The following is a 19,786-nucleotide window of genomic DNA, read 5'->3' as shown; positions in this document are numbered from 1 at the left end:
ATGGAGGCAGGCCATCCGCTGTGGCGACCCCTAAAGCCGAAAGATTTTTATTAGGCCCGAGCCAACCCGAAGGGATCGGTGAGGAGCCTGTTGTATCCGTTAGGCAAAAAGCTCAAAAATGCACAAAAAAAAAGGTCAAGAAGAATTGACAATGGACCCCATAGGAACGTGGGTCAGGTCAAACGGTTTCCGAAAAGGTATGGTTGAGGGCGACTGGAGAAACGCATTATTATTATTATTATTATTATTATTATTATTATTATTATTTCAACTGCTTTAAAAACCAAATATGACAAAGTATTCCTCATTCATTCCCATGGTGCATTGCGCATCAGTTATGAAAACTTCCCTGTAGGGTTAGCTACTGTTAGCTGAGTCTCGTGAAGTTCATTACAGCCTGTTCATGTGCTAAATGTGGCTGTAATTTGGTTTAATACTTGCTGTAAACGCATTATTTTAACTCTAAATAAGTCGAGGTTGATGGCCAGACGTGTCCACACACCGAGGCCTTTAAAACGTCATGAAAGGAGAGCGTCAAAATACGCCTGTCCGATAGTGGATGCACAAGCAGGAGCGACACTAGGAGCGACAGCAGGAGCGACATGCTGGGAGTGAGAAAGGCGTAAAGAGAAGAGCCACTACAGCGGCAGAAAAGTACACTTTTGTCCTCGGGTATCTTACCCTCCTCGCCGGTCCCGTGCACGGAACAACCGGTCAGATATCCGGGTGAAAACCCCGGCAATGGCCGGCGAGTACACAGAGTACACCAGCCTCCTCCAAGACATGGGAGCCGCCATTGCTGCAGTACAGCGAGTTTGAAAAACCTTTATGGATGCACCTCTCGGTTTACAAACACGCCGCTTTCCGCACTGTGCAGCTCACAGCATTGCAATGATAGCTTGAACTGTGCCAAGGAACGTTTTTATTATTATTATTCATTTATTTATTTATATTTATTTAACAAACATATATCGCTGGTTGGGGATCCGTTTTTATGTTTTGGGGGGTGATTTTAACGTCTTTTAATTACCTCAAGCTGTCAGCTTGCAAAGTATTTATTCTATATTGTTAAATTTACTATAAAGGCACCCTTAAAACGGAAATATGCGAGCACAGACTAATTTCTGGTAACACATTCTTCCATCTACCTGTTTAAGGTGTGACCCAATAAGGTTTTCAGTCATGCGATACATGCCATGCATTGCATACAAGTGTCCGTTCCTGGTGATTGGTAATTTTGTGTGTGTGTGCGTGTGTGTTTATATTTCTAGGAGTCTGGAGCACGTTAAGATCATAATCTTGCTAGAGCCATGTGATACTCACGTTTACCATCCTGTAACAACAATACTCACAGCAGTGTTTTACTAATAACATGAGAGTAATCAATATTATTATTATTTAACTTTACTGTTTTATTGATTCCCAAACACTGTAAATATGAACTGCCATCTTTTGTAGCTTTATTTGTTCTTGGATTGTTAATGGAAATATTAGAAAGAAACACCACTAATCTAATGTATTTGTAATTTATTCCCAATATATTTCAGAGTAAAATAAAATACTCTTCTACAGTTGCAGACTAAGGATTTAAAAGCTGGACAGACTTAAAAAACAACAAACAAAAAAGCACAATCTGTAATAATCTGTCATAACTTATAATGAGTCACTCTTTCATCCTTTCACTACATGTAGTATTTTTGCCTGCACAAAACAACACTTAAGGGTGTTGCTCAAGAGCATTTTCAGTAAGTCAGATGTTTCCTGACAGACTGAGGGACCCTATCTTTAAACTTTAGCCAGTTTTTTGTAGGTCAGATGTTAATCATCCATCATGTTGTTAAGAAATGGAGAGGGAAATGGAATGAAAGGCCCGTGCTGATGCTGAAATGCTTGAAAATATTTGACCTTACGGTATGGTCCTATTTAAGGAACCTCAACAGAGAAATGCATAAGAACACAAGGAAACAATATCACAGTGAACTTGGAAAAACTAGATTCAAATACTCTATCATTTCAGTGATGTTTTCTACAAGTACTTTTTTGTTAATTTGTGCATGTGTGCCTTTGTAGTCTGTCTCTCTACATAGAGTACAACTAATTCAATAAATAGTAGAGGAGCATTTAATCCAGTACAGCTTTGAGGTACTCGCAGTTTTTACTGAACAGAAATTCACAGACAAAATGTTGAATGGATTAAAGTAATTGGTGAATTATTCTTTCCCTAGTATTGCACACCACCATATTTTGACAGCTTTTCACCTATTGAAATCAGAGTTTGGAATATATTTTAAAATTTTTTTTCCTATCTATTTGGGATTAGCATGCACTGCCAGACTTATTTATGGTTCAGCATAAATCCTTCAGGGAATGATGCATGTAAGCATCTGTTAAGTTTTACCTCACTTAGAAGTCTTTGCATTTTACTGGTATTTTTGGCCTTTTTTTTTTCTTCAGTAAATGAAAACCAAAATCTCTTTCTCAGGGTGGCTAAAATGTTTATGCACCGTAGATATGCAGCAAAAATGCTGATTGCTACAGATTACAGCTTTCTTTATATCTTTTGCATGCACTGTTTTACATGTAACTGTGCATTTTTAATGCTTTAAGGGGAGAGCTGAAAAAAGGAGCGGGGGGCAAGGTTCCTGCAGTGCATGTAGAAGCATATTATGGTTAGTTATTGCAGTAACAGTATGTGTAGCATGTCTCTAAAACATGAGCCATAGCTGCGGTTTTATAATGTGTCATATGTGGAGCTTTTAATTTTTTCACCTTGTCGAGAAGGGAATCCAGCAGCAGTACCAGGAAACAGCCCGGTAAAGGTCACGCTGATTATTTATTGGCGATCTTCCAAGAGCGGGCGCGAGCACGTGCGTGTGTTCTTTGCGTGCGCGAGCGTGCGTGCGTGTGTTTACTGGAAGAACCTCTGAACGGAGGGGGCGGAGCTTTACGAACATCGGCTTTACTCACTGGAAACAACCTCCAGTAAACCCCCCCACCCCCCACCCCACTGGACCAGCACACACACACACACACACATACACACACGGGGAGTACTCCGGCAGATACTGCTGCCGACACATTCCTCTGCTCGGTAAAGAAACCTACACACTCTTTCGGATACTTTTTTAATGGATTTTAATGCCTGAATTAATAATTTTTCAAGCACTACTTTCGAGTAGTTTGCGTATTTTTTCTTTTGACGACGAGCCGCTGCGGCGCCGGACTGAGTGCATCCCCAAGGTAAGTTAAGACTGGCAAGACATTTAAATGCGTTCCGTTAGATTAAGTAGGCTAAATGAGAAAAACTGGGTAACATAGCCCCTTAAAGCACAGCGGTTTTATTTGGCAGCCTAGGTGCTAAAAGTGTTAATGTTTGTGGGAAGGGGTTTCGCAATATCATGAGTAGTGGACCGAGTTTAACGCCAGCGGCTCCGGAGCGGTTCTGAGCCGCTATGGCGCCTGCACTCTCCGGTTAAGTAGATTTCAATTCCCGTAGAGCCTGCAGGAGATCTCGGGAAACCAGACCAAACGGGACACCTTTTCAGTCATCGTGAAACCGGAGAACGGGTCCTCCGAGCAGGGATGTGTTATTTAGTGAAGGGGAGAGGGGTAAAAAAAAAAAAAAAAAAAAAGCGCGCCGGCCGGACTCTTTCACAGTGACCCCGATTCAGAAATCCCTTGTTGCGGTGCGGCCGATCGAAGACAATTGAAAGCAATCAGGATCCAGTTGCTGTCTGGCTGCACGCTGCAGCAGCACGAGTAAGCAGTGCATTCATTTAAACTAAATATAACCTGCCTGCTCGCTGCCCCGTTTTGCCTTATGCATTTGTTACAGTCGCCATAACTGCATTTTTACGGGGGCAAACTGAGAGCTCCGGTGTGGCAGAGTGGCCATTTATTTCTCACTGCTTATGAGGGAGTAATTCAAATAAGGTTCTATTGTTCTATATTTGCATGCAAAGATGAGTCTATATATAGATAGAAGCTTAATCTGTGCTCACTGTCTCCCTCCAGCTGTGTATAGGTGCTCTCTACCAGCCCCTCTCTGGATGCATCAGACTCTTCTTCCCCGGGGCCTTGGACCCGGTGTGTGACCCCGCCACCCTCACCCCGCTCCCCCTCCCGCCTCTCAAATCAGTCTGCTCCAAACTGTCTTCCACCTGTCCAACCAGGCGCATATTTTCTGGGCCCTCTGCCTCTCGATCAGCAGGGAGAGGCAGGGGGCCATGGCATGGCCATGGTAACCTTTGGAGGACGCAACCCCCTTGCCATGAGCAGCGTCACCCCTCCAGAGGGCAGGCTTCAGGGGTTGAATTTTACCCCGCATCATTACAAGCCCTTCAGCTCGCATGAACACTACCAGCAAGTCAGTTACGCCTGAGTTTTTAGATAAAGTAAATGTGTGTGTTTTGTATCTAAAATTCACCCTGGATTTTCTATGTGTTTCAGGTGATGTGTGCACTGCACAAGCTTCAGCAGAGTGGCTTTTACTGGGGGGCTATCAGTGGCCGGGAGGCCAACTCCCTGCTACGCTCTCAAACCCCTGGCACTTTCCTGGTTCGCGACTCCTCAGACCACCACTACTTCTTCACCCTCTCTGTCCAGACAATTAAGGGAACGAGGAACTTGCGCATCCACAGTGAGGGAGGGGGCTTCTTTTTACAGGCAGATCCCCCAAATACCCAGGAGCTCCCAAAGTTTGACTGTGTGCTGAAACTCATAGAGCACTACATGGGGAAGGGGGAGGATACTGAAAGGACAAGCGAAGGGGCAAGTGGGGGCAATTCAGAAGAGGCAAAAACAAAGGCACGCATCGTTTATCTGATCGACAGCAGTGGTGAGAAAATCCCCCTGGAGTTGCTTCGACCCCTCATGACTTCTCTCTCTAGCCTGCAGCACATGTGCAGGAGGACGCTGAACAATCAACGCCCGGGGGCTTTGGAGCAGACTGAGGCTCTCCCACATACAATCAGAGACTTCCTGCAGGAGTATGATTCTCCTATATGACTGACAGGAACTGTAAAAGGTTCTACTGCATGGAGCAGGTGCCAGGATTACAGCACAGACCAGTTCTCTGTGAATATGAGAATATATGTGCGGACATAAACTCACTGGACTGAGCCTTAGATGCTAATATGAGGTCAAGTATTCAGAATCAGCTGATCACTGAACAACCCAGGGTCACCCACTGACCTGGGGTCTGGGGATGAGGAGTGTGATTTGGGTTGCCGACAATTACCTCGTCCATCCTGCCTTGCAAAAACAAAATCAAAAACTGACCACTAGAGTGAGTGGCAGGTGAAGTCAGAGGTCAATGTTTCCTATGACTGACTGAGACGCAGAGCAGTGCCTCGTAGAAGATTAACCTGACTGGTCGATATTAACGATGACAACGAAGGCATGATCAATGCGCCACCAGTGAAATCTTGGTGGGTTTAATCTGCTTAAAAAGAGACCTCCTCCTGTCAACTGGACAGACAGCAGAGAGTAGAGCGAGTGGATGGAGGAGGAGTTTTCAGAGAAAAGGCAAAGTCCAAATGAGGGGGGCCCAGCACAGAAAACGTACAGCATTTGTTTGTCTGAATGTGTGTGTGTAAGTGTTTGTGTTGTGGTGGTGCACACATTTCCATCGCTGCTTCCCGCAAGTGTTGCCTCATAGACGGGAGTGGGACGGTCATGCACTCTAGCTCCACATGCGCAGACACACACACACAGGTATAGACCACATGAAGGTTTTGTTAGCATGGGAGAATGAGGGAGGGACAAAAAAAAAAATAATTACAAAGCATTTTCTCCTATTTGTTTCTTGTTCCTCATCCATAACCATTTGACTGCCCTCCTCCCTCTCCCTGCCTTTTTATTTCAGAGATGCATGTATGCTTTGACAGTGACACAAAACAGGCTGCTTTTGCCGAGACAGAGGCTTTTAACCAGGACAAAAGCCCTGGCATGGGACCAAACAAAACTGCAGAACTTATTTTTATCCCGACTGGCTGGAAAAATGTCAGCAACACTGTAAAGCTCCTTGGGGAAATGATGATAATGATGATCCCAAAGATGCAGAGAGGGTAAGGATTCTAAAGGAGAGGGAGGAATGGGATTAGGAGAAGGAAACTGAAGAGGAGGGGAGGACTGGGGAGTAAGGTGGGAGGAGACATACTGGTATACAGCTAAACAAAAACTGATAAGAGGAAATGATAGAGCACAACAGGACGCCACTCCTGTAAATACAACTGCCTGTGTGAAAAAGAAGGTTTTAGCTGAGTCTTAATTCTGTCTTAGATTGTCAGCTCCAAGTCATTTCTTTTTTGCTACAATGCCCCAGTGTGTTTGAGTATCTGCCTTCTTCAGATTTTTATCTTATAATTTTTTTTTTATTTGGCTTGTCTACTTTCTCCTCTGGAGAAGGAGTGGACACTTGGATTTGTCTGAATGTTAAGGAAACACTACAATTTTCCCTTAAGTGATTCTTTTAAAAAAAAAAAAGCCTTTTGTAAACCAGAAGTCAAGACTTGGATTTGATCAAAATTGTGTTTTTGCTGTTTGTGACCCTTACCTGTGATCCATGTTGGAGGGGTAGCCTTTTCACATCATGCTCTCACGTGGCCGCTTGAGGTGAGGGCGGCACACATTTTTGGTCAAATCTGGGTCACATCAACACCGACGCTTTACATGTGTTGCACCGGCGGACCACGTGTATGTGAATCATTTTGTCTTTTATAAAGACTCTTTGGCAAAAAGGCTGGCCACTAGTCTGGCAATACAAGCTGTAATACCTGAAATGACAAAGCATTACAAAATAAATAAAAAGGAACATTGCACATATTTATATTTCTAAAATATTTCAATAATTTATATTAAAAAGCACTATTTTTACAAAAGTCAATGCATTTGCCTTGTGTCTTAATTTACTTTGTTTTTTTGCATGCTTGTCTTTTTTTTTTTTCTCTCTCTCTTACTTCACAGAGTCAATATTGACTGCACATGCTCTAACTTACTGTAATGTATTGTATTCTAGCAATTCCTGGCCTCACAGCAAGACTATTTACTTACAATTGGGATTTCCTAGTCAAACAAAGCAGTATTTATTCAGTCAGCGTGCTTTGAAAACAGACAGAGTAGCAGTATGAGGAGGAGACACATTTGTCGCAGGGTTAAAATTGCGCCAATTCACACTTCTCCGTCTCTTTGCCAGAGGATTGTGGATAAATTCTGTAGGGATTGGAGAATGTATAGGAAATGGAAAGGGGCAGAGAGGGAGGGAGGGCACAGCTGATGTGCACATGGCACAGTAACAAAGGGGTTCCCAGAAGGAGAGGGTTAGGTCAACGTCACGCACGCACACTTTGACACAGCAGTCACTGTGTGGAGAGCTCACTTTGGGCTGGACCTTACTGGAAAGGAATGCAGTGGGATTTTATACATCCTGCCTGAGGGTCTGAGAGAGGATGGTGTCCTCCAGGGAGTGTGCACGGATAGATGTGTGCGTGTAGGCGAGTGAGGTCAAATAGGTGAAAGGGTCCACGTGGAGGAGATTTATGACAGTCTGTTTCTTTTTTTTTTTTTTTTAGTGTGCAGCCAAAGCTGTGTGTGTGTGTGTGTGTGTGTGTTCAGTCAAGCTAGATTGCTGCTGTTGGTAAAATTAAGCAGGAGGTGAGTTTCTTCACTTCTACATACACACAACTCCCCCTTTCTCCGAACACACACACACAGATATGGTTCCCATTCCCTGCATACCTTGTGCTCTGTCTGAGGCTGGCTTCCAGGAAAGAGGCACTTTAATTGAGTTGAGTTTTTACGGCTCTTGCCTGGTGTTAGTGTGTGTTTCAGAAGGCGAGAGTGTGTGAGGTAGGGGAGTCCTGAAGAGAAAATAATTGTTTAAAATAAGAAATATAAGATGCAGAAAGAATATTTAAGATCAGGTAAAGGGGACCTGATAGCTTTCCCTTATTTATATGTCATATATATACTATTAAAATGATTGATGCTCAGATTAAACATGGCCAAAGTTTTAAATAATAAGCTCAGGGTATTTCTATTCAGTTCCTGTGAGCACAAATGTAAGGCTTAAGGCTCTTTTCTGCACTATTGTTCAAACCTTCTGTTTGAAAGGTGACTTAAAGGAATTTGCACCACAGGCCAGTGTGACATGAATAAGGATAATTTTGATCTATGAGTCATGCAAAGTGACTCTAGTAGAGTCCAAGAGTAGAACACCAACATTAGTTGGCTATTCTTCCACCCTCCTATGTCCAACGTGATATTTAACAGTTATATTTTGATCTCCCTCCCATCCCTCAAAAAGCAGAACAGTAGCAACCTCTTCCACCTCACTGGGCCAGCCGCCAGCGCTACTCACATCTCTCTGGATTCGAGCCAACCTAAGACCTCTGTGGGAATCAGAGGCTAATGTTTAATAACTGTTTTTACAGCTTACATCAGTACAGGTAATTATAATGATTCAAAAACGTGGTTCCTCATTTTTTTTTACCGTGACACTTACAGGAAAAAATGCTTGTACGCTGGTGTGCGTCTGTGCGCGAGTGCCGAGGACACTATTTGTTTATGAGAGGAAAACTGAGTGGGCATTTGCAGAGCAAGATGACGTAGGTTAAGAGACAAACAGAAATGAGTGCGCCTTCTTCCCAAAATCCAACCAGAACAATCCAGTTTTACACACAAACACATTGTCTAAATAAGCCAGCTCAGCTCACTGTGACTCATTTTATGTTCCCCATAGTTGCCTAGTGAGTGGCCTGGAATATTTTGCCTGTGTCGTGAATCTCACACACTCACAGAAAATCTTTCCACCGTGATTCATTTTTTCGGGTTATGACTTTCTGTGTCCAGCTCAACAGTTGTCAACAGTGTCCCCGCCAAACACAACACCCGGCTCTCAAACAACTGAGCTCCATTTGAAGGCTTTTTTTTTTTTTTCTTTTCCAACAATCAAAACATTCACACCAACGTTTGGGGCACCGCCTCTCAAAACTTTAATGCTGTGTTTTAATGCAACATAAGGAACTAACTGGGAAGCAAGTTGAGCAATAGGAAGAATGCTTTTTAAAATGTAAGCCAGTTAAACTCCTGGAGCCTGATCAAAATTGAAGTGCTATCATGTGTTTTATGTCATTTTTTGAGCTCTGGCCAAAGTCAGCTACATCACGTATAGAAGGTGGAAAGAATATTAAAGGGTTAGGACTGTGCTCTGCAACTAGCGAGTCTCAGTGATCTTCCAGGAAAGGCCTCTGGATTGCTGATTGTTTCTTCCAGTAAGGCTTTTTCTTGCCTGATCGGTGCTTATAGGAAAGGCGTTCGGCTGGCCCATCAGTTCGAGTATTGTCACAGCCGCTTCTGATAAAGCCAGACCAGCTTCCAGGAAACCAGAGATTTACCCTCCAGCATTCCATCATTCCTTCACCATCAGTGCACACAGACAGAGACGGAGAGAAGCAGAGGGAGCAGAAGGGGTATAACAGCGATGCAGATCAATAAAAACCATATGGGGAAGCATACATACAGGCAAATCCACCAGTGCATGTATGTATTTGTGTGTGTGTGTGTGTGTGTGTGTGTGTGTGTGTGTGTGTGTGTGTGTGTGTGTGTGTGTGTGTGTGTGTGTGTGTGTGTGTGTGTGTGCACAAGCGCCTTCCCTTGAACTCGCTGACAGTGACACATCACATACACATCCAAACAAATAGAGTATTTTCCTACACTTACTACCAACCATCCGCCCTGCACACTCTCTGCAGCACTTAAAACTCCTTGTGATGATGTTTATTTTCACATTAATCATCACATATCACATGCAAAGCCTGGGTGTGCCTCTTAGTGACGGGAAATACGAATAAGGCAAACTAAGATAACCCCCAAAGGTATTAAACTGTTTGTAAAAGGCATGTTGTATTAGGCACATTGTTTAACTTGGGCTTTTTTTTTCTCTCTCTCTTCATTCACAGCTGCAGAAGCGTAGCAGCAGAGGAGCTCAGATGCCAAATGGCTTACTGTAACAGCATGGACTCTGACCAAACCCTCTAACACTCTCAGGTGTCACCGTGTCCCTTCAGCCAGCAAACAGGACTGCACAGTATTTGAACTTCAGACTGTAGCAGACACGCATATGAATTCAAACACTACCACATGCACATATGTATGTGGTGAGTAAGGTGGTTTTAAGGCCATAAATGAATGGCAACACCTGTAAACTACCTACCGAAATGCCGCAATAAAATAAGAGCCAAGCATTCGCAGTCTAAATGGAAGTAAAATGTTTGAAATTTTCAGTGCAAATGAAGAGCAGAATTCATTTTTTGTGTCAAATAAAAGCCTCAAGTTTTCATTAGGATCTGCTGACATAAGAAAGCAAAAGAAAGAAATGATAAAAGGGGGAGAAAAAATATCCAAGAAGCAAGGAAGATATTAAGAAATGGTTAAAGGAAAGGAAGAATGACTGGGCTTAAAAATTATTTGCTTAGAAACAATAGCATGGTATATAAAAAAAAAAAATCTCCAACTATGAGCCTTTTTTAAACAATCCATTTCAAAGCCTTCTTCTGCAGTGGAACATATGGCAGGGTTGTTAGACAATAGTTCCTTATTTACACAGCAGTTACGGAGCAACGTTATCAATAACTTGGAGTTGTGGTTAAGTCCACCTTGGTGTCTTTTAACTGTGTTTTGGTCTTTACAGAATCCAGAGAGAAGTGATGTGGCTCTTTTTTTTTTTTTTTTTCAAACAATGCTTTTTAATTGCAAATTTTAAAAAACAAACGAACAAATAAACCAAAAACCTGCAGAAAAGACCACCCGCCAAAAAAGCAAATACTGCTCCACTCAATGAAAACATGGGCAGGGTTGTATAGTGTATCATTTTTCCAGGGCCTTCTCCTAGTAGGACATGCCCAGAACACCTCACTTAGGAGGCGCCCAGGAGGCATCCTAGTCAAATGCCTGAACCACCTCAACTGGCTCCTTTTGATGTGGAGGAGTAGAGGCTCTACTCTGAGCCCCCTTTGAATGACTGCTCTCTTCAGTCAATCTCTAAGGGAGAGAGGAGAGAGGCCAGCTACCCTTCGGTGGAAACTCATTTCTGTTGCTTGTATTTGTGATCTCGTTCTCTTGGTCACTATGGTGACCATCGACCAGTAAATCAACAGCTTCGCTTTTATACTCAGCTCTCTCTTCATCACAGCGGTCTGATGCAGCATCCACATCACTGCACCCGCAGCCGCAGCCCCAGCCCCAGCCCCAGTCCATCTGTCCATCTCCCACTCCCCTCATTTGTGAACAAGACCCTGAGATACTTAAACTCCTCCACTTGGGGCAGCACCTTGTCCCTGACCCAAAGTGGGCGCACTACCTTTTTCTGGCTGAAGACCATGGCCTCAGACTCAGAGGTGCTAATTCTCATTCCTGCCACTTCACACTCAACTGTGAACTGCTCCAGTGCAAGCTGGATGCCACTACCTGAAACCAACAGGACCGCATCACCTGCAAAAAGCAGGGATGAGATTCGGAGGCCACCAATGCAGAAGCCTTCCACCACTGGCTACACCAAAAAATTCTGTCCATGAAAATTATAAACAAAATTGGTGACAAAGACAGAGTCCAACACCCACTGGAAATGAGACCCACTTGTCGGCAATGCAGACCAAGCTCTCACTGCAGTTGTACAGGGACTGAATGGCTCGCAACAACAATCCATACCACTGCAGCACCCCCCACAGGATACCCCGAGGGATGCAGTCGAATGCCTTCTCCAAGTCCACAAAACACATGTAGACTGAATGGGCAAACTCCCACGCACACTCAAATATCCTCGAGAGGGTAAGAGCTGGTCCAGCGTTCCGCAACCAGGACAAAAACCGTATTTTTCCTGTTGAATCGGAGGTTCGACTAATGAATAAACTCTCCTTTCCAGCACCCTGGCATAGACCTTCCTGGGGAGACTGAGGAGTGTGATCCCCTGATAGTTGGAGCACACCCTCCGGTCCGCTTTCTTAAAGATGGCAACCCCAGCCTGCCACTCCAGTGGCACTGCCCCAGATCACTACATGATGTTGCAGAGGTGTGCCAACAGAAAAAAAAAACAACAACTTAGAATGGATGAAACCAAGATTAACCTGTTACAGATTGATGGGAAGAGAAAAGTATGGTGAAGGAAAGAAAAAGCTCATGATCTGAGGCATACCACAACATCTGCCAATTATGGTGGAGGCAGTGTTATAATATGGGCATGTATGGCTTCCAGTGGACCCAGGTCACTGGTGTTTACTGATGATGTGACTGCTGATAGAAGTAGCAGGATGAATTATTAAGTATACAGGGCAATTCTCTGCTCAAATTCAGCCAAACGCTGCAAAAGAGTGTAAATGGATAATGACCCAAAGCATCCTGCAAGAACAACCCAAGAGTTTGTCAAGGCAAAGAAATGGGAGATTCTTCAATGGTGACGTCAGTGATGATTTTCGTTCATGCTTTGAAAACAATGTTTACATTTAAAATTGTGTCAGTTGTCCAATTAATTTTTAGCCTCTGAAAATGGGGGACTGTGTGACTCTGTCTGATTTAAAATCCACTGTGGTAGAGTACAGAGGCAAAAATACACACACAAAAAAAAGTCATTGTCCAAAAACGTAGAACTAACACCGAATACTGTATTTTTATACATATTTTTATCTTTTATCCTTTCATTTTATTTTCTTGGAAAAGAAAAATATTATTTCTTTGATCCAATGCAAGTTGTTTTGTATTCTTGCAGTCAAGTATTACAGGTGATTCTTAGAGTACCTCATGTTTTCTCTTTGTGTTGCTATTGATCTTGTGTTTGGCTTCTTTTGGATTGTTCTTGGATTTTTGCCTTTTTGCCTGCCCCTTATCGGATTTATTTGGTCCACTGACTGATGACCCTCTCAGTGACCTTGGGTTGTTTTTGGATTAAAGATTTGGGTTTTACTTTTGCGTTTGTGTGTTGTGAGTTTGGGTCCTCAGTGATTGGGATTGAGTTTCATATGCTTGCATTAACTGTTGCATGTATACACACGCTGATTTCCAATCCTCTGCTGAACATCAGAGCTTCCGATGCATTCAGCTTATAAGGCAAACCTTTTGATGAGCGGGATGTAAACAGATTTTAAAACCGATACGATGCCAGTCCTTTGTCCTGATTATTTCAGGAAGTGTCTGTGGGGATCTGGTAAGGGGGTTATGCTGATATGTTTTGATAAAATTTCTCAGCTGTAGACATAATGTGAGCCAGCTCTTGAGCTGCTAAACGCTTCACTACCTTTGACTGACTCTTTTGTGTGGAGCAGATAGAGTACAGCAGGATTTTTTCCACTGAAAACAACCGACTGCTGGGGCCAAAAACAGCAATATGAGAGTGAACTAAAATAGTACAGTCTGAGGCTAAACAATGAGTTGTTTTCACATTCTCATTTAATTCACTGTTGCTGTAAAGTATTGATTATAGCTGCTTTTATGGTGCTAAAGCAGAGGTGCAGCTGAAGGCTATAAAAAAGCTAGCAGAGCTTGAGTTCAGATTTCTTTTTTGAAAACATATGACTCATGTTTTCTTATGTTTATATCAAGTTGATTGTTTAACCTCAGTGTGTCTGCTAGAAACAGTCTGTTAAATTTGACTATTTTCCTTATTGGATGCACCCTTTGGGTGTAGCAATCCCCTTGCAATATTTCCTGAGACCTCTGTTCCATTGGTCTCCATTGCTTTCAACCCCAGCCTCTCTTTGACATTCTGGTTCTGCCCCTTAAAATGTCTTATGCAAACACAGATCTCTAAACAGTATTTTAATGTTTAGTTTGTACAGTTGAGGTGCTCTCCATGCAGTGGTACAGTATTTATTCTACTGTGTATTTGTATTTGTACAGTATATAGAGCTCATTCTTTCCCTGTTCGACATCTAGGACTTTTGGTCCATCTCCTTTATGAACTCCAGTGTCTCACCAGGGACACACACACCAATCTATTATACTGCCAGATACTCTACAAGAAGGGAGTTTCTGTTGTTAGCTTTGGCAAGCATCCATCCATCCCTTTTCTTCTATTTATCCAACTCAATTCAGGATAACAGTGGGCTGGAGTCTACCTCAGCTGCCATAGGGTGAGAGGCAGGGTACATCCTGGACAAGTCATCAGTCTGCTGCAGGGTTAATACATAGAGACAGGCAACCATTCGCTCTCACATTTAAGCCTACAGGTAATTTAGAATCACCAACTAACTTAACCCTAAGCAGGGCTTTAGATGGTGGGAGGAAGCCAGAGTGCCCTGAGAGAACATGCAAACTCCAAACAACAAGACCTCAGCTTGGACTCAAGCCCAGGACTTTCTTGCTGCAAAGTGACAGTGCTAACCACTGCACCATCCTGCTGGTTTTAGCAATCAGCTATATGTATTTGTTTACTTGTACATTTTAATATAAAGGGTAACAGAGGAAAATGCACTAAAAAAAAAAAAATATATATATATATATATATATATATATATATATATATATATATATACAGCTAGGAAGATCTGACAGGCTTTAGATGGGATGAGGAAACTATTAGTAGTTTTAGAATCATAGTAGGAGCAGCTGGCAGCCATCTTGAAATCCCAAGGGATCACCGCCATACAAAACAAACAAACAAACAAAAAAAAAAAATCAATCTGGGAAGCGCAGTAAGGCCATTTCCATTTGAAAAGTCATTCTACAGTGAAAAAAATTATTCACAAGCAGCAAACTTTGAAGAAAGGTGCTGATCTTCCCTGGAGCGGGCATCCCAGCAATGCAACCCAAGGTCAACCGTGCAAATTTCAGAGAAACTGCAAAAAAAACAAGCAAAAAGACAAGAGCTACATCTCAGACTCTACAGGCCTCAGTTAGCATGTTAAATAATAAAGTTCATGATGTCATAATTAGAAAAAGACTTAACAAGCATGGCTTGTTTGAAAGGGCTGCCAGGTTTGCAAAGCACATCTGAACAAACCAGCATACCTCTGGAACAATGTCCTTTAGACAGATGACACCAAAGTGGAGATGCTTGGCCATTATGCACAGTGTCACATTTGGTGAAAACCAAACAGAGGGGGCGCCAGGGTGGCTCAGCAGATGAGCAGGTGACCATGTAAGCCGCATGGGAGTGCAGGCGGCCCAGGTTTGTGTCCCAACCTGTGGTCATTTAGTACATGTCCTCTCCACTGCAACCTATCAAATAAAGCTGCAAAAGGCCAAAAAAAAAAAAGTCAAACAGAGCATATCAACACAAACACCTTATACCAACTGTCATTCACAGTAGTGGAGGCTGCTTATTTTGAAGCCATAGGACCCAGGCACCCTGCAGCCATTGAACTGACCACGAACTCCTCCGTATACCAAAGTATTCTTGAGCCAAATGTGAGGCCATCTGTCCAACAGCTAATGCTTGCCCGAAACTGGGTCATGCAACAGGACAACGATCCCAAGCACAGCAGCCAATCTACAACAGAATGGCTGAAAACAAAAAGAATCAAGGTGTCGCAAAGGGCCAGCCAAAGTCCAGACCTCAACACACTGAAATAATGTGGTGGGACCTTAAGAGAGATGTGTGTAAGCAAATGCCCACAAACTCAAGGAACTGAAGCAACGCTGTAAAGAAGATTAGCCCACAATTCCTCCACAATGATGTGAGAAACTGACAAAGTCATGAAGAAAACAGTTACTTCAAGTTATTGCTGCCAAAAATGGTTCTGCAAGCTACTGAATCAGGGGGTGTACTTAGTTTTTTTACACACTGCTTCTGCATTCTGGTTTAGTTTTTGTTAAATAAATAATGACATGTTGTAATAATATTAATAATCCTGATATGTAAAACCTTAGAATTGACAGAGGCTGTACCAGAAGTCCCTGAGGAAACCTGTAACAGCCATAAGGAGCACAACAGAAGGGCCTCATGCTCATCTCAAGCCAAACCCAGGTCACTGAGCCACAGTCCAGCTTTGATATGATACTGACTTTCTGAACCACAGATAAATATACATAGATGCTACATCAGTAGCCACTGCTGTTTGTATAGATATGCATCAGTACAGATGGCATGGTAAAACCATGGGTGGTGTCCAAATAGTTATTTACCTCTGTGGCGTGCTAGTTTGTGAATATTTGCATGCTAATACAGCAAAGAGGCATGATATAAAAATGACCTAAACGAGGCATGAAGAGACCGGTGTAATTCAATTCAATTCAATTCAATTTTATTTATATAGCGCCAAATCACAACAAACTGTCGCCTCAAGGCGCTTTGTATTGTGGGTAAAGACCCTACAATAATACAGAAAAAACCCAACAGTCAAAACGACCCCCTATGAGCAAGCACTTGGCGACAGTGGAAAGGAAAAACTCCCTTTTAACAGGAAGAAACCTCCAGCAGAACCAGGCTCAGGGAGGGGCAGTCATCTGCCGCGACCGGTTGGGCTGAGGGGAGAGAAAGACATGCTGTGGAAGAGAGCCAGAGATTAATATCAATTAATGATTAAGTGCAGAGTGGAGTATAAACAAAGTAAATAAGGTGAATGAGAAACAGTGCATTATGTGAACCCCCCAGCAGACTAGGCCTATAGCAGCATAACTAAGGGATGGTTCAGGGTCACCTGATCCAGCCCTAACTATAAGCTTTATCATAAAGGAAAGTTTTAAGCCTAATCTTAAAAATAGAGAGGGTGTCTGTCTCCCGAATCCAAGCTGGAAGCTGGTTCCACAGAAGAGGCGCCTGAAAGCTGAAGGCTCTGCCTCCCATTCTACTCTTAAGTATCCTAGGAACCACAAGTAAGCCAGCAGTCTGAGAGCGAAGTGCTCTGTTGGGGTGATATGGTACTATGAGGTCTTTGAGATAAGATGGTGCCTGATTATTCAAGACCTTGTATGTGAGGAGAAGAATTTTAAATTCTATTCTAGATTTAACAGGGAGCCAATGAAGAGAAGCCAATATGGGAGAAATATGCTCTCTCTTTCTAGTCCCTGTCAGTACTCTAGCTGCAGCATTTTGGATCAGCTGAAGGCTTTTCAGGAAGCTTTTAGGACAGCCTGATAATAATGAATTACAATAATCCAGCCTAGAAGAAATAAATGCATGAATGAGCTTTTCAGCATCACTCTGAGAAAGGATGTTTCTAATTTTAGAAATATTGCGCAAATGCAAAAAAGCGGTCCTACATATTTGTTTAATATGTGCATTGAAGGACATATCCTGGTCAAAAATGACTCCAAGATTTCTCACAGTGTTACTGGAGGCCAAAGTAATGCCATCCAGAGTAAGTATCTGGTTAGACACCATGTTTCTAAGATTTGTGGGGCCGAGAACAAGAATTTCAGTTTTATCTGAATTTAGAAGCAGGAAATTAGAGGTCATCCAGGCCTTAATATCTTTAAGACATTCCTGCAGTTTAACTAATTGATGTGTGTCATCTGGCTTCATTGATAGGTAAAGCTGAGTATCATCTGCATAACAATGAAAATTGATGCAGTGCTTTCTAATAATACTGCCTAAGGGAAGCATGTATAATGTAAATAAAATTGGTCCTAGCACAGAACCCTGTGGAACTCCATAATTAACCTTAGTGTGTGAAGAAGACTCCCCATTTACATGAACAAATTGGAGTCTATGAGATAAATATGATTCAAACCACTGCAGTGCAGTACCTTTAATACCTATAGTATGCTCTAATCTCTGTAATAGAATGTTATGGTCAACAGTATCAAAAGCTGCACTGAGGTCCAACAGGACAAGAACAGAGATGAGTCCACTGTCAGAGGCTCTAAGAAGATCATTTGTAACCTTCACTAATGCTGTTTCTGTACTGTGATGAATTCTGAAACCTGACTGAAACTCTTCAAAGTGTAGCCACTTTACGGTTACCCATCCGTTTCCAGACTTGAATTTCATTTGCCAAAACTTGGGCCCAAAGTTCTCACAAGCCACATTATTTGTCAGATAATTTTATTAAAATGCACCAGGAGCACAAACACGGAGAGGTCCAGTTCAGTGACTAAGAGAGATGAAGCCTTAGTAGCAGATACTAATTGGCTACAGATGCCTGTCAGTGAAATTTTAAACCTCACTGGCCTCCAGGTGGATGAGTTATAAAAGAAGTCACCTGCTACACAATTTTTATGAGGGGAGAAAATATCCATAGAGGCCAAAAATTTTTCTTTAATCCCAAAATGTGAACCTGCTTTTTTCCTGCTGCAAAGTTGGGCACTCTAACATCAATGTTTATAGGGGCCAATTCCCTTTTGGAGTAAGCCTCAAGTGGCCATGCGAGGAACTGCAGTTTTTGTTTCCTCTGAGCAGACTCAATTTTTCAGCACAGGAGATTGCCTCTTGGACTTGACCCCTCTTCCATTTTCGTGGAAGTGTGAAAGACAAAGTCCTCTATATAAGTAGGAAAAAAGTGAAAATAGGTATGGAGGCACAAGTTGGTACTTTTGGACCACTAATAAAACAAAGATATGCAGTGCTTTTTAACAGAAAATAATGATGTCATGCACACTACAGTTTTTATTCTTTTGTCACTCAAATAAAGTGGCAAATAATAAATGAAAGATGGGGAAATAGCAAGTGATTTCTTTAATGCAACACCACAGCCAAAAATAAGCCTTTGCTCTCTCAGAAAAGTGGGATCACCAAAGTGATTAGGATCGATCCTCTAAGGCATACGAACATCTGTGCAAAAAATGCGTGCCAACTCATTTTGTAAATGCAGAGAGATTCTGCGCTTCACAGGATAAATGACTCATGCGGTGCTACAGAAGGAAAGGCAGGGGATCACCACAGTAATTAGTATTAATCCTCCAAGGATCGTGAATGTTGTGATGAAAATTTCAGGGGAATCTGTCCAATAGCTGTTGAGATTTGATTCTGAACCAAAAGAGGTGGACCAGCCAGCATTTACTAGTACACTCTTACCTGCCAACACACACTGTTTATCTAAGTCTAGATTACTGCTGAGGGTATGAACTGACAGCAGAAAGAAATATGCAAAACGGTGTCAGTTTCTAGCTGTCAGTCAGTTGATAATAAAGAGGCACCGAACATCAAAGATACGCTGCACTTCCCCTTTTTCTTTACCAGCATTCCTTAGTGTTATTTCAACACTGAATAAAATCATTAACCATCCGCTTCCCTCCCTGAAGCTACACTTCCAGTGCCACCTGGAATATCAGCGCAGGAGAAAAACTTGGGATCTTGAAAAGATGGCTCGTTTCAAAGTATACATTAGATTTTACAGGCTCTCAATGCAAATTAAAGGCGGCAGGAGCCTTCAGTCCAAACTGGAGTGTTTGAATGTGAACAGTGGCACTTTTCTGCCAATAGCTGACAGGCTCTTCTGTTTTGCCTCAACAAGGATCCAATTGGATTAAAAAAGCCCCAATGCTGAGCCCCCTGAATTGACTCCATTCAGCTATTGGCCTGCCACAGCACGCACCCCCCCCCCCCCCCCCCCCCCAACATAAAACAAGTGGCACTGCTTGGTCTCATGTGTGTGCATACTTAATTTCACCTTGTGAGAACTTCTCACTCATTAAAGACCAATAACCAAAAGAGGACATTGCACACACACACAAACACACATGCACTGCAGCAGCAGGACCCCCCCCCCATATGAAGGATCACATTTGTTCCTGAAAGAGGCACACAGGGGGGTCTGCAATGTGTGTGTCTGTGTGAGAGAGAGGGAGAGAGTGAGAGAACACCGTCTGAATGCAAGAGCCAATCAGAGAGCTGTATAGACACTGAGCCCCCCAAGTA

General features: G+C 42.7%; 2 protein-coding genes across 3 annotated transcripts in view; one reads left to right on the top strand and one right to left on the bottom strand.

Annotated features, from left to right (window-relative positions):
- Positions 1 to 809, bottom strand: part of pgs1 (phosphatidylglycerophosphate synthase 1) — a 35,276-nt gene extending 34,467 nt beyond the window's left edge. The window contains exon 1 of one of the 2 annotated variants that reach the window (XM_030755104.1): positions 682 to 809. In XM_030755104.1, coding sequence (XP_030610964.1) covers positions 682 to 797 — 116 coding nt within the window. In that variant the 5' untranslated portion in view covers positions 798 to 809. The remainder of the gene's footprint in view (positions 1 to 681) is intronic. The other variant, XM_030755105.1, reaches the window with a different exon arrangement.
- A 2,223-nt stretch (positions 810 to 3,032) lies between these two features.
- On the top strand, positions 3,033 to 5,987 carry socs3b (suppressor of cytokine signaling 3b). The gene is made up of 3 exons (XM_030755515.1): positions 3,033 to 3,240; positions 4,015 to 4,366; positions 4,450 to 5,987. Exons 2-3 carry the CDS (start codon positions 4,232 to 4,234, stop codon positions 5,005 to 5,007), a joined length of 693 nt encoding a protein of 230 aa, XP_030611375.1. The 5' UTR covers positions 3,033 to 3,240; positions 4,015 to 4,231; the 3' UTR covers positions 5,008 to 5,987.
- The last annotated feature ends 13,799 nt before the right edge of the window (positions 5,988 to 19,786 follow it).

This window comes from Archocentrus centrarchus, chromosome 19 (assembly GCF_007364275.1).
Source record: "Archocentrus centrarchus isolate MPI-CPG fArcCen1 chromosome 19, fArcCen1, whole genome shotgun sequence".
Taxonomy (NCBI): domain Eukaryota; kingdom Metazoa; phylum Chordata; class Actinopteri; order Cichliformes; family Cichlidae; genus Archocentrus; species Archocentrus centrarchus.
This window is presented reverse-complemented; position numbering and strand designations above follow the sequence as displayed.